At 40.3% G+C, this 13,055-nt stretch overlaps 1 protein-coding gene across 1 annotated transcript in view; it reads right to left on the bottom strand.

Moving 5' to 3' along the window:
* The window catches only part of TEP1 (telomerase associated protein 1), a 39,908-nt gene that overhangs the window by 10,180 nt on the left and 16,673 nt on the right, over window positions 1-13,055 (bottom strand). Inside the window, exons 17-36 of the mRNA XM_075276675.1 lie at window positions 10,800-10,862; window positions 10,367-10,510; window positions 9,002-9,178; window positions 8,783-8,903; window positions 8,314-8,441; window positions 7,880-7,993; window positions 7,671-7,788; window positions 7,387-7,590; window positions 7,106-7,269; window positions 4,719-4,872; window positions 4,355-4,534; window positions 3,704-3,796; window positions 3,482-3,614; window positions 3,256-3,409; window positions 1,746-1,882; window positions 1,582-1,670; window positions 1,370-1,484; window positions 997-1,273; window positions 793-910; window positions 179-303 (exon numbers count right to left, since the gene is read on the bottom strand). Coding sequence (XP_075132776.1) covers window positions 179-303; window positions 793-910; window positions 997-1,273; window positions 1,370-1,484; window positions 1,582-1,670; window positions 1,746-1,882; window positions 3,256-3,409; window positions 3,482-3,614; window positions 3,704-3,796; window positions 4,355-4,534; window positions 4,719-4,872; window positions 7,106-7,269; window positions 7,387-7,590; window positions 7,671-7,788; window positions 7,880-7,993; window positions 8,314-8,441; window positions 8,783-8,903; window positions 9,002-9,178; window positions 10,367-10,510; window positions 10,800-10,862 — 2,808 coding nt within the window. The remainder of the gene's footprint in view (window positions 1-178; window positions 304-792; window positions 911-996; window positions 1,274-1,369; window positions 1,485-1,581; window positions 1,671-1,745; window positions 1,883-3,255; window positions 3,410-3,481; window positions 3,615-3,703; window positions 3,797-4,354; window positions 4,535-4,718; window positions 4,873-7,105; window positions 7,270-7,386; window positions 7,591-7,670; window positions 7,789-7,879; window positions 7,994-8,313; window positions 8,442-8,782; window positions 8,904-9,001; window positions 9,179-10,366; window positions 10,511-10,799; window positions 10,863-13,055) is intronic.

Here is a 13,055-nt window from a genome sequence, read left to right as displayed (position 1 = left end):
ATAAAATCTAATTATACATTATATTATGAAATGGAATTCCTTCTATCGCTCTTCCCTTCATTAGATTCATCATTGTTAAATAATGTAATATCATTGATCCATATATTACGTGTGTACATAAAATCACAAGTTATATAACGTATTCTACAGCAGAGAGTCAGATGTTTCAGCATCTTACCGGCAGCCATCTGTTATATTCCATATTTCCAATGTTCCATCATATGAACCAAGGCAGAGTAATGTGTCAGAAATAAACATACAGCAGGAGACTCCATCACAGCCACTATACAAGGTTCTGATTTCCTGTAAGACACACATAAGAATATCAAATATCACTCTGTAGTGCCAAGTCTCCTTCAATGCATACCAGGCACAGCATCATACATTTTGTAGCAGCTGTCTCTGGTATTGATGCTTTTTGCAGCTCTTGTCAATTCAAGACTGAGCTGCAATGTCAGGCACAGCCATTACAAAATAAATTGGGCTGTATCTGTTAATGAAGGAGAGTCAGAGTCCCTTCCATGAGCTGAGTGGTGGTCAAGGGAGACAGACAGGCCATTGGTATGCATAGAAGCAGCAAGGATATACTGTATACACAGATGGAGGTACAGAGGAGATTATAGTTTGAATTGGAAAAATAGAAGAAACTAGTCCCAAATCTAGTGTTCACTTGAATTTGTTAAATTAAAAATTTTGGAATGTATTAGCATAACCGCAGCTACAGATCTGAGGCATTTGCACTCTTTTTAACCTATGTCATAAAAAACAGTTGAAGTATATGGAAGTAGTCACCTCTCCGCTGTCTGTATGAAGAATATGTAACGCACCAACACTGGTGCCCACAACTGCCAAGTCTCCTTTGCAAGTCAGTCCAACACAACCCGGGGTAGAAGGAACATCTAAAGATTTGCTATGGTAGAGAAAGACACATCAGATGCTGACGCAAAATAATAATGACTCCAGAATTTTAGTCAGCCCCATCTCATAATCCTTTACCTGCTGCAGAAATTTACAGAAGTGGGCTTGTTACCCCAGGCTGTGATGAATTGGTCTTGTGAACTCTTCCAGTTTGCTAAAATCTCTTGAGCCTGGATGCAAACTGGGGAACAGTCAGGCTCATTCAGAGCCAATTGATAAAACAGAGAAGGATTCTGGGAGAGAATGTGTAGGGATCGCTCAATGAATTCCCTGAATACTCTTACAGGAGGTTCATATGCTGTCAGATCAGTCTCCATGTGTTTCCCAGAGGATGAACTTTTTGAAATGGCAAACCCTTGGCAAAAAAAAAAAAAAAAATAGTTTAACACTCATAAATTCCAAAACACATCATTTAGCATTGAATTATACTTGGGGGTGAGGAATAACTTACCAAAGCTGCTGTAGATCTGGCATAGGTGTGGCAAAAGGCCCAAGTTAGCGTGTGCCCGCAGGAAAGGAAGGTGTACAAGCAGCTGACCAAGAGTGTCAAACTGCATGCCACAGAGCTGAGAAATAAAATAATAGGATTTAATTGTGTAGATTAAATTGGCAAGACTTACATAATATAATCTGTCTACATCCAGCTGCTCAGAGATCACATACCAGATGATGGGACAGCTCACTTAGGCATTCAGCATGGAGTACAGGAGAAGCATCTGGATCTTCAGGGGTGGACACCATCCAGAAGTGTGCTACAAGACAGAAAAACAAAAGATAAGAATAGTATATTATAAACCTGATAAGGAAGAGTTAATAAGGCCTCTTACCAGCCATAAGAAGATGCACCGCTCGTACAACTTCTGGTTTTCCAAAATAACGTTTCTCCACAGTTTCCCGAAGAAGACAACTAGAGACATGCAACCTTGGCTCAGAAGTCAAATTATGGCTCCAGAGACCAAGAACACTGCAAAGGAGCAAAGAAACAACAAATGAAAAGAGCCTCATCAGTACTACTAAATACCTACTGTCCCCAAAAATCTGGCTATTATACATAGGAAATTATGTAATTAGATGAGGAATGAGAAGAAGAACTTAAAGAAGACCAGTCAGATCTCCTGACAATCTGTTTTAATAAAGATTTGTATTCCCCATAAAATAATTCTAGAACATCAATTCCCATCTGAAGGCTTTATGGAGAAGCCAAAAGCACATTCTTTGTACAGCTATCAAATAAACGGTTTTATTTTGTGACCTGAAATGGTGCGCTTTTCATGAGAGGCAGATCCCTTTTTCAAACCAACACAGAGTGAGGTATACAAGAAGACACAAAATGGAGGCTTAAAAAGATAAAATGATAACAAAAAAATCACCACATGTAAATGGTAATCACTCCCCAAAAAGGGGGGAGGAGACACTCACTATGTTGAATATTATATTACAAACCACAATAAGTCCCATTGTGTGAAATGACTTTCTTTGTAATGTATCTTCCTGTCTGTATTTGAACCCTACAAATTGTACAGCTCTGCGGAATATGTTGGCGCTATATAAATAAAATTTATTATTATTATTATTATTATTATAATGCAACCAATTGAACATACTGGACTGAAATGACAGGTATAATGATATGAAAGCCCGTCCTACATAAAAGATGGGTATAATGCACTGGGAGGCTTAAAGCAGACATAGATGAAACCACTGCCCTCCCGTCTGCCTCCAATCCCAAGTAACTAGGGAAGTTGGATCCTATATGACCAATAAAACTCTAAGGTAAGGGACGCAAAAGGCAAATTCACAGATCGGTGTCTCCAAGCATGGAAGACTATAGCCAGCTAGTATTGGACAGCGCTTCTAGCGTCTCTTCTGGTGTTTCCGAAACACTGAATTTTTACACCAGCAACACAACTGGGCTATAGGCCTGGTGAATGTACATTAGGCCGCCTTCATCTCTACTGTATACTGAGATTAGTGTTATTTGCGGCTATCTGCACAACTAACTAAGGTAAGTACCCAACCATTTGATTTTAGGAAACCGTTGGTTTACTTTTGTGGCATATTATCACCCTACGAGTGCTTTCATTCTTTCATATGTACCCTGATATCCTAGTTTATATAGGGACACACCTCGCTGACAAGAGAATGGTCATGCCCAGTTTTCAATGTATTTTCTTCTATGTAGAAAAACATAGGAATGACGAACTGCAGAAATCTAATAAATGTGGCCCTGCACTGTGTTTCATGGAGAATACAGGAATTTACTTAGAAAAAGTCAAGAGATTCTCTTTAATATATCAAGTAAAGTGCATTATATTGCAGAGCTGCAAAAGGTCTCACCTTCTAAGTCCCCCAAGGAGCAGTGCAAAAGTGGCCATGGGAAGATTGGCTGTATCCTTGGCTGCACAAAGCATTTCTGCCCAACTGGCAGTGTATATAGATCTAATATGCTGCAGTGAACTCAGGATCCTGAGCAGGTCTCTCTCCAAAAGTCCTGAAAAATCATATAAATTACTTATAACACAAATTCCTGGCTTAATGTAATCTCAGGTGGCTATGCTCATACCTTTCCGTGAAATACAAATAGCTGTCAAAGCAACAGTGACATGGTCTTCTCCATGTTCTTCTTCTAAGGAACTTAGTCTCTTCTGAAGTAGTTGTGGAAGGGTGGCTGGTAACTTCTGTATATCTTCAGAGAGCTACACAAAAGATTGGGTATGGACAGATAATGTTATTACATGACTAAAATCTTGCAGGGTGAAATAATGTGTAGTAAGTGCACACTGACCTTCTCAAAGACAGCACTGGCTCGCAGCTCCTCACAAGCAAGTGTAAGATACAGAGGGTCACGTGTCCCCTTCTTAATCATCAAGAGTCTCATCTACACAAAATTAGGGAATTAAAACTCATTAGTGATTGAAGGTTCCTTTACCTGTGTAGAGAAGAATCTTCTTGGATATAGGATAAGTGTTGTTTGAGGGAACAAGCTTTTACATATGGATGCCCTGTCCTTAGGAAAGGTCATCAACATGTGAATGGTGGGGGCCCTTGGTGTTGGACCTCCCCAAGAATCACATCTTGATGACCTGTCCTAAGGATAGGCTCTTTGAAGAGACCATGGTCATCATGTTGACGATATTATGTTTATACAGCAGCACCTCAGTCCCATAACTTTAACTACTGGACAATACACTCTAACTGGACAACATAAGAACTCTGAACCTTGCCTTACACATAAAAGGAGCAGAAAGCTCTATAATCCAAACAGAAGTAAAGCAAAGTACAGCATTATAAAAAGTAATTCATGTTCTCCGTTTATGTTGAAACTGGATATTTCCGTTAAAAAGTGTGCATGAGGCACTAGTCTACGGTAAAAAAGCAAGAGGACTTGGTACAGTACACATACTGACTGCCTAATATGTGACCACCAACATCTGACCTGGTTATTAAAGGCAGATTCTTCCAGCTTTTTTCCATAGATTGCAAGCTTTCCTCTGACCAGTTCAGTCCGCTCACTTGGTTCCAGTTTCCCCAAAGGAACCAAGATGACGCCCTTCCGCTTGCTTAAGGTGCTACATAGAGAGGATCCCTCGGTTACACTTAGAACCATGTTAACTCTCTGCAGAAAGAAATAAAACCAGTGCATGTAGTTATGATCTACATAGGACTTACAGTGCATATCGCAATATTGTTACTAATAATTTTCTCATTTTTAGAACCTGACTAGACTGTAAAAACAATTTAGGGGCTTATAGCTCCCACCAGCATCACAAGTTACAATGTGCAGATAAGATATTTAGTACCTGAGGGAGAGAATGGGGGATCCAGTCAGAAGTAAGCTCTCCCACAGATCCACACAGGACATCTGCGCCATCTATGAGTAGTGTTAGTGTCTCATTGCGCTTCAAAGATCGAGAAATTAACAGAAGCAGTGTCTGAAAGGTGGCTAAAGCGTCCCTGTGGTAAGATAGTAAAGAAAGCAATTTACCGTTCAGCGATACATGAGAACATATAACGGTAAGGCCTGTTCAGTAAGTGTGTTTATTAGTGACACGTATGTTTGATAGGAGTAAAGAAATATCACATATGAATAGTCCCACTGAGGTCCTATGTAGCTTGCGGGACTGAAAGGGTTTTCCTATCTGAAGCATAGGGAAGGAATTCTACTATGAGAAAATGGAAATATGCTTCTTAATAAGATAACACACCGACTACCAGTAAAGCTCCCTAGCTCATATAGTGGGGCTTAGTGCAACCCTAAGGGTCCATTCACACAGAGGAAAATGGTGAGGAATTTGGTATGGAATTTCAGCGCTGAAAAAAAGCCTCTCATTGACTTCAATGGGTTCCTTTTTCTGCTAGCAATGAAGTCAATGGGAGGCCTTTTCTTTTTTTTCAGCGCTGAAATTCCATACCAAATTCCTCCCCATTTTCCTCCGTGTGAATGGACCCTAAAAGTGTGAATGCTCAGGAACCTGAATTTATGATAATCTCGTAAAACAATATGAATTTCTCAGCAAACTTGTTCATACCAAGGTTGCTCTGTCAGAGTATAAGTGCATAATATATTCCCTATTTTTCACTTTTTCGAGTTTTTATGCTTATTTTCAGGAACTTTTACTTTGAAGTGAATGGACAGAATCTATTAAGACTGATGTTTCTTCTTCCAGTCTTAAATTATTCCTATACTGGCGACCAATGCACCTGAATCATCAAGAGGCTCCAACATCCCACGTGCCAAAATGGAAATCTATGCCTGTCAGGGACTGGTGGCAATTTTTCGGTATAACGTACACTAGTTTACTAGTAGGAGTTTTAGCAATTTTGTCAGGCCAATGTGTTCCTGCCCTGGCCTGTCTTAATATCTATCCTGCTCTGCCCACCTTTCTAAGAAGTGTCAAGCAAGTTAGAAAATAGAAAAATGACACTTTTTTCTGTGTGCATCAAAAATGTGCCATCTTTACACCAGAAAATTGTCATGCCTATTTTAGAAAATTGCATGCATTCAGTCCAAAAGGTCAGCTTGTTTCTGAATCTAAAGGCTGGAGTTGCAGCAAAGGCTATGAACAAGATTCAATGAGTATGGGAACCAATCACTTAGTAAATCCTATATTTACAAAGAGCTAAACAAGGGCATGACCTTAATGAATATATATCAGCAACCATCTTGGAAATATACAAAGACAAACAGTTAGGACCACTGCCTTGTAGGCAATCAGTCAAGTAGTGCAGAATATATTTATTATGTGAATCACGGCTCCAAATGCCAAAAAATAGAGATGTAGTCATGTTGTTTAGGGCCAGAAGTGAGGGCATATGTCTTGTACTATAGTCATGATTTCCTCTAAGACTGGAAACAAATCAACATGCATGCTTAGACAGTGGAAGTCTCCTAAGGGATTCTGCAATGCCTTCTCCCATCCAAGTTCCTAACAAACCCCAGATCAGAACAGAAAACACATGGAGAAAACATGTTTCAAATAAATCAGAAAAAAAACACATTAATAGATATATACATAATTGGTTGCATGTAGTTCGTGGGCTGGGCCTCATACTGGTTCACACTGCCACTGATCGAAACAAACAGCAGAAACCTTTTGGGTGCCTTAACATACAGAAGATTTTGTTGCAGAAACTTTTGCGACCCAAATCCTGTTGCATTCATTTGTGACTGTTTTAATGAGATACATACGGATGTCTGTAACTTCTTCCAGTTGCAGAAATTTCTGCAACAAAATCTGCTTATGTGAAGGTACCTTTTTAGAGTATGTTCATATAGCGGAAATGGAAGGGGAATTTAAGAAAGACTTCCACCTCAATTTACTCTTCCATTTCCACCCCTTTGGCTTTCCCTTGCAGATTAGCCCGGTTCATCATTGGCTCATGCCACAGCAAGATTGAGCAATATACTTATTTTCTCAGTGTCCTGCTTCATTATTAGTCTCACTGTTCCAATGGAGACATATGATGGAATTTAGCACTCATTTTGCAGCAGAATTCACCTCAAAATCAGTGTGAACCCTTAGTGTTGACTGAGTCACTAACCAACAATGAGACTGCTTTAGTGGGATGATTCTTATAAACATATTTCACAAAGAACTAGTCTCAGTGTATGCACGTCCTGATCTGTGGAGACCGCACTTTTTGTTAATCTTCCCTTAGTAAAGTCCAAATATATGGAAACACCAACCTATAAGAGTTGAAGACCTTGTTCTCTCTTTGTAGCTGCTTATTCAGCTGCTTGCAAAATCTTTTCAGCATAGACTCTACATCTTTTGATCTATGAGTTGCTCCTGTAAAATGATAGATGACTGAGGCTGAACTTACAAGTCTTAGCTCTTTCACAAGGTCTGCCTGAAATAAATATACATAGAAGACGTGTTACATGAATTGTATTTGCAGAACATGGTAAACTGGTATTTGTGATCACGATGCCATTCACTTCTGCCTTTAACAATGACAACAAATTACCATAAAGACAGTTTTGCCTTGGCTCGGCTCTCCAACCACCAAAAACACTTTCCCACTTGATGGTGATGCTTGTCTCTTCTCAAGAAGCTGTGCACACACTTGAGTAACTTGCTTAGTTCTAGCAAAGGAATGTCGTTCATGCCATTCTTGAAAGCCTTCCTGTATCAGCTCATCTTCATTATCTTCAGATACATTTGACCCTTCCTAGGATAAGTGGACACTGATCTATTAATGGTGCAAACGACTTACGTGAAATAAAAGAGTAACATATGATTGGTACATACCTTAAGATAATCCCTCTCGATCACTTGCCATACATCATTCAAAACTCTAGCCCCAAAGTCCTCTAGTGCGGCCATGTGTGGTTTTCCATCAGTTTCACCGCCCCACTGACAGGAGTATCTACACAAGAAATTACAAAACACAACTAACTCATAAGCCAGAAACACCTCAATGTACAGCTACAGGTACACAGGATGGTCTGGAAACTTACACGTAAGTCTTAGCTGCTGGATGTTTGGCTACTCTGTTCTTGAGATCCAACATACGTTTTTTAGCTTTTGGAGATTCAGAAGCAAAATCTGAAAGCCAATGGCTGGGCACAGATCTGAATGGCAAGAATAGATACAGAGAGAAAATAATCTTTAGAATGAAAAATGTTGAGAATTTATGAAGGTGAGGGCTAACAAATTTTGACTTGGGTTGAAATATATTAAAATAACTTAGGAATTAGAACTACAAAATCCCAACAGGTAATAATGTATAACATCTAATGTATATAATGTAACATCTAACCATGATAAAAAAAATATTGCTATATAGCTTTTTCTTTAATAAAAAAAAAAAAAAAACATTACTGGTACACCTCATACCTTCTTGAACTGGAATCTGCTATGACAAGAGACATATTTAAATAAACAGTGTTACCTAATAACTTCAGGATTCCTTAAGTAGAAGAAAGCCTTTGGATGTCCCAGGATATTGCTCTTACAACTCTGCAAAAACTGCATTGCCTCCAACTCTGTGATGGATCGTCCTTCAGGATATTCTTGAACCTGTCAAATATATGGAACAGTAAATATCCTAGTGCAAAGTACGATGACTAAGAAGAAAGGATAAAGCAAACCAAGTTCTCTTTTGTGTCTAACTGGAACTGATTAATGGCACATGCGGATACATGCGGATTACCTTTGCGCACCCATTGAAATCAATGGGTTGTCATAAGGACCGCATGTAATCAGTTTTTGAGGATTTCAAATACTGATTATGAACGGAATGGCTGAACGCAGATGTGAACCGGGCCTAAGAGTATAAAACTTTTTCCAGGACTGCCATAAGTGCATATTCTACAACTTTGAAATGTAAAACCCTGTGTTTGCCAGGAAGAGGCCCTTACCCATTGATACTCAGGTAGCAGCGGAACAGAGTAAGTTTTGGGAATATGACCATATCTCTCTCCCAGGATGCCAATAAAGATTTGACTACGAACAACTTCAGAGAGACAAAGAGACAACTGCCTAATGTGAAAAAACAAACAGGTTATGGCATAGAACTAATTCAATAATTTCACTATTCATACACACACTTTAGACATAAAATCTCCATTTTTCCTTACTTGTCCTTCTTTGTTTCTTCTTCTGTAATTCCCCAGCGCAAATCCACTTCCTCCAGTGACAGGAAATGACAAGCTGCACGCTGACGCAGTTGTGGCATCACCTGTCCAATCAATATGTCTCTTTCTGAGTGCATATCACGGAACGTGGAGGAGATAAAGACACGGACACTGCGCCACCTAACAAAAAAAAGCACAAGAAATGTGACCAATGCAACCCAATACTAGCATGATATTACCAGCAATAAAAAAAATTGTTCTTAACCACATATTTGTCTTAACAGGGTTTTACAGGACTTTACTAGAGATGAGCGAACACTGTTCGGATCAGCCGATCCGAACAGCACGCACCCATAGAAATGAATGGAAGCACCTGTGACGCCGGCCGGCCGTCGGCAAAGTCAGCGTCACAGGTGCTTCCATTCATTTCTATGGGTGCGTGCTGTTCGGATCGGCTGATCCGAACAGTGTTCGCTCATCTCTAGACTTTACAAATTTTTACCTCATTTATTTATTTTATTTCTTATCTGAAGGATAGGTCATCAAACTTTGGCAATTGACGCTCCTTGTCAGGTCAGTCACATCATGTTGGCATGCTTATTGCTGTTCAGTCCTATGAATGGGACTGAGCTGCAATACCAACCACAGCCACTATATAATGTATGACAGTGTCAGTGGCTTGTCTGAACGCTGCACCTCTTAGTTGTCAGACCTCCACCAATCTAATGTCGATGCCCTATTGTAAGGGTAGGTCACCAATATCATAGCTTTAAAGGAGTTTTCCTTAACAGTTATTTAGAGTGCAATCACTACAATGCTAAAACAGTGCTATAATTTTATTTCTACTCAATAGAAGGCCCAGGCCATCTATAAACATATGCAGTAACCTCTGAGTACAAAGAAAAATGTTACATGAAGCCTCAGAGATGAATGGGAAGTACGTGGTAAGATATTTTCAACTGGCAACTCAGTGTGCATTAGATGTCCAAGTCCAACTACCATAGTACATCACACTTATGCCCTACTCTAAAGGTGGCCAGATACACATGATAAAGCTGCTGGATGAACAAGCCACTCACTCCCTTAACCAATAAATATGCACTCTTAGATTGGCCAAGCGTGTGTGAATTTCAATGGGGAGAGGGGTATAAAAGGGTGCCTGACAGTGGCTTATGGGCAAGCAAAACAAATGAATGAGCATCATAAAGATAGTCCATCAATATCTGATCTTAGACAATCCCTTTAAAAGGCTCTCCTTGGCTGGTATCTACAGAAATTGATATATCTACCATGAAATGATCAACAGTATTACTGGAATGACAAAACTATTTATGCGATTTGGATAATGAAGAAAAAAAAATCAGTTACTTCTGCTTAGGAACAGAGGTAAGTAGACCGCTAGCAGCCATATATCTCTTTTTAACATTCTCTGGGTCTTCTGGAATATTAAATCTTTCATTAACTTTCTCCACATGATCCAATAGACGTGCAGTTCCCCTCTCTGATACATATCTAAAACAAAAGTCAATTAAAAAGTTAATAAACTGCAGCAAGAGAGGAAAATGAGATGCAAAAGAGTAGATAAAAGACATGAATGGTGACAGAACCCCGGGAAAAGCATGCCCACTCAGCAAGAATGGAGAAAGAACATGTACATTTACAGAAAACAGAAAAAAATATTTCTGGCTACATTATAGACTGTACATCTACAAAAATCTAACGCAAATGTGATATTTTTAACAAAAGGACTGTTTTAAGAACACAAACATCTGCCATAGCTAGTTTTACATGGAAAACTTACTTCAACACCTGCTCCGTAAAACCGCACAATGTAATGTCATTACACTGATCAAGAGAGTCCTCACTGTGGACAGAAATGAGAGAACTGTAATAAAAGTACATTGATATCAGCACTATACGAGTGACAGGAAACAAATACAAGGATGAAATGGGCCACAGAAGCAAAGGAAAACATTAAGAAAGTTGAGTAAAGAAAATGTTTTTTTTTTGTTTGTTTTTTTTTACTCACTGTAATATCCTTTTCTTGTTGTATTCATTGGGGGACACAGCACCATGGGTATAAACTTGGCCACTAGGAATAGCAAAAATGTTCTCTCTGGGCTATACCCTTTCATCAGACACTATGCTAACCAGATTGTATGCAGCAGTAGGAGACAGACACAAATAAGCAAAAAAACAGAACACAAAACCAACCACCACCACCATTGTCCTGAATCCAAAAATGAACCAAAACAGCTTTGGACAGGAACAAAATTAATACAATGAGAAAAGGATTTTAATGCAAGTACAAAAATCCAATTACACAGCCATGCGAGCGCATTGGGGTACCCTTGCCTGCAGAAACTTATAACCCAAGCTGTCATCAACAGAGGCCACAGAATGGATCTGGTAGAACCTAGTGAAGGTGTGGACAGAGGCCTAGGTGGCAGCCCTGCAAACCTGGTTTAGCAGGAGCCTGAACTTGAACAGCCCAGGAGATTCCGACAGCTCTCATAGAATGAGCCGTCACAAGAAGACACAGATCTGGTAAATGCTCAGTATTGGGCTGGATTTTTAGGAACGGCAGGTAGAGGGGTCACCAGCATTCCATCCGTTGACACAGCAGTGGAGACTGGGTGACCAGCAAAGTGCCACAGGGGTGTGTGACTAGTGTGGAATACACAAAGAAGACCCCCTGCCCCCTACAACTCAAAGAAAAACAAAGCAAGATGGAAGACATAATTCGGGTCATATCTGCCTACCAGATACTAGACTAAAACTGGCTTTTTATAGAGTCTGTGGAAAGGATATAGTACCAGAGGCAGAGCCACATTTTTGGTTATTCCTAGTGTAAGAATCCTAGTAGCCAGGTCTATAACCATGGTGCTGTGTTCCCTCCAATGAAATAAGTGAGAAATAAAACAAGCTGTAATAGATTACAAAAACTATTACAATCTGGCATTTCCTAATATGGAAAAAGTAAGGGAGCATTCACACGGTGTAACGTCCCGCGAGATTTGGCACGTGTACGCCGCGTGACCTTTTGCGTGCCGTACACGCTCCCATTCATTTCAATGGGAGCGGGGATCGTATGCACCGCACTAGTTTGCGGCCGTGCATTTATTCACGGCCGCAAACTAGCGCGGCGCATACGCTCCCCGCTCCCATTGAACTCAATGGGAGCGTGTACGGCCCGCAAAGGGTCACGCGGCGTACACGTGCCAAATCTCGCGGGACGTTACACCGTGTGAATGCTCCCTAAGGGTCCTTTTACATGGACAGATTCCGTGCTTATAATGAGTGCCTATTGACGATTTAGCGGGTCAATCCGTACCTGTTTTAATTTTGCTATTTTAACATGAGGGCGAGCACTACACGAGCACTGGTCCACAACTATGATAAATCATAGGACTGTTTTGTAGCTATTGTGCAATATTAATGAAAAGAAACAGTCGACGAACAAGCATTTGTTCACGTGTCAGCTAAAGGCAGGACCTCATCTCTTCTCTCTCCAGCAACCCTAAAAGGCTTTTTGAAACTTTTCACTCCTTACTCACACCCAAGGTGCAGACGCCATTCTCAGACCTTAGTGCCGATGACCTGGCCACGTATTTTCATGATAAAATTGATAAGATCCGTCAGGAAATTACTGCCCAAGCCCCAGGTGGCATTGATCCCACCACCTACCATAGCAATGATCCCCTCACCAACTGCACTTCAGACTGTCTTTTCTCATCTTTTGAACCTGTTACAAAAGAGGAAGTCTCCTAACTACTTTCTTCATCTCGCCTTACAACCTGCAGCAGTGACCCCTTCCCCTCACACCTTCTCCAATCTCTGTTGCCTGCTGTCACTACTTACCTTACTAAAATATTTAATCTCTCTCTCTCTTCTGGAATCTTCCCATCCTCCTTCAAGCATGCTGTTATAACCCCACTATTGAAAAAACCCTCCCTGGACCCATCCTGTGCTGCTAACTATCGATCTGTCTCTAACCTCCCCTTCATCTCTAAACTCTTGGAACGCCTGGTCTATTCTCGTTTAATCCGCTATCTCT

The sequence above is a fragment of the Leptodactylus fuscus genome, chromosome 1, assembly GCF_031893055.1.
Source record: "Leptodactylus fuscus isolate aLepFus1 chromosome 1, aLepFus1.hap2, whole genome shotgun sequence".
Classification (NCBI taxonomy): Eukaryota; Metazoa; Chordata; class Amphibia; order Anura; family Leptodactylidae; genus Leptodactylus; species Leptodactylus fuscus.
Note: the sequence above shows the minus strand (reverse complement) of the source record. Positions and strands in the feature narration are given on the sequence as shown.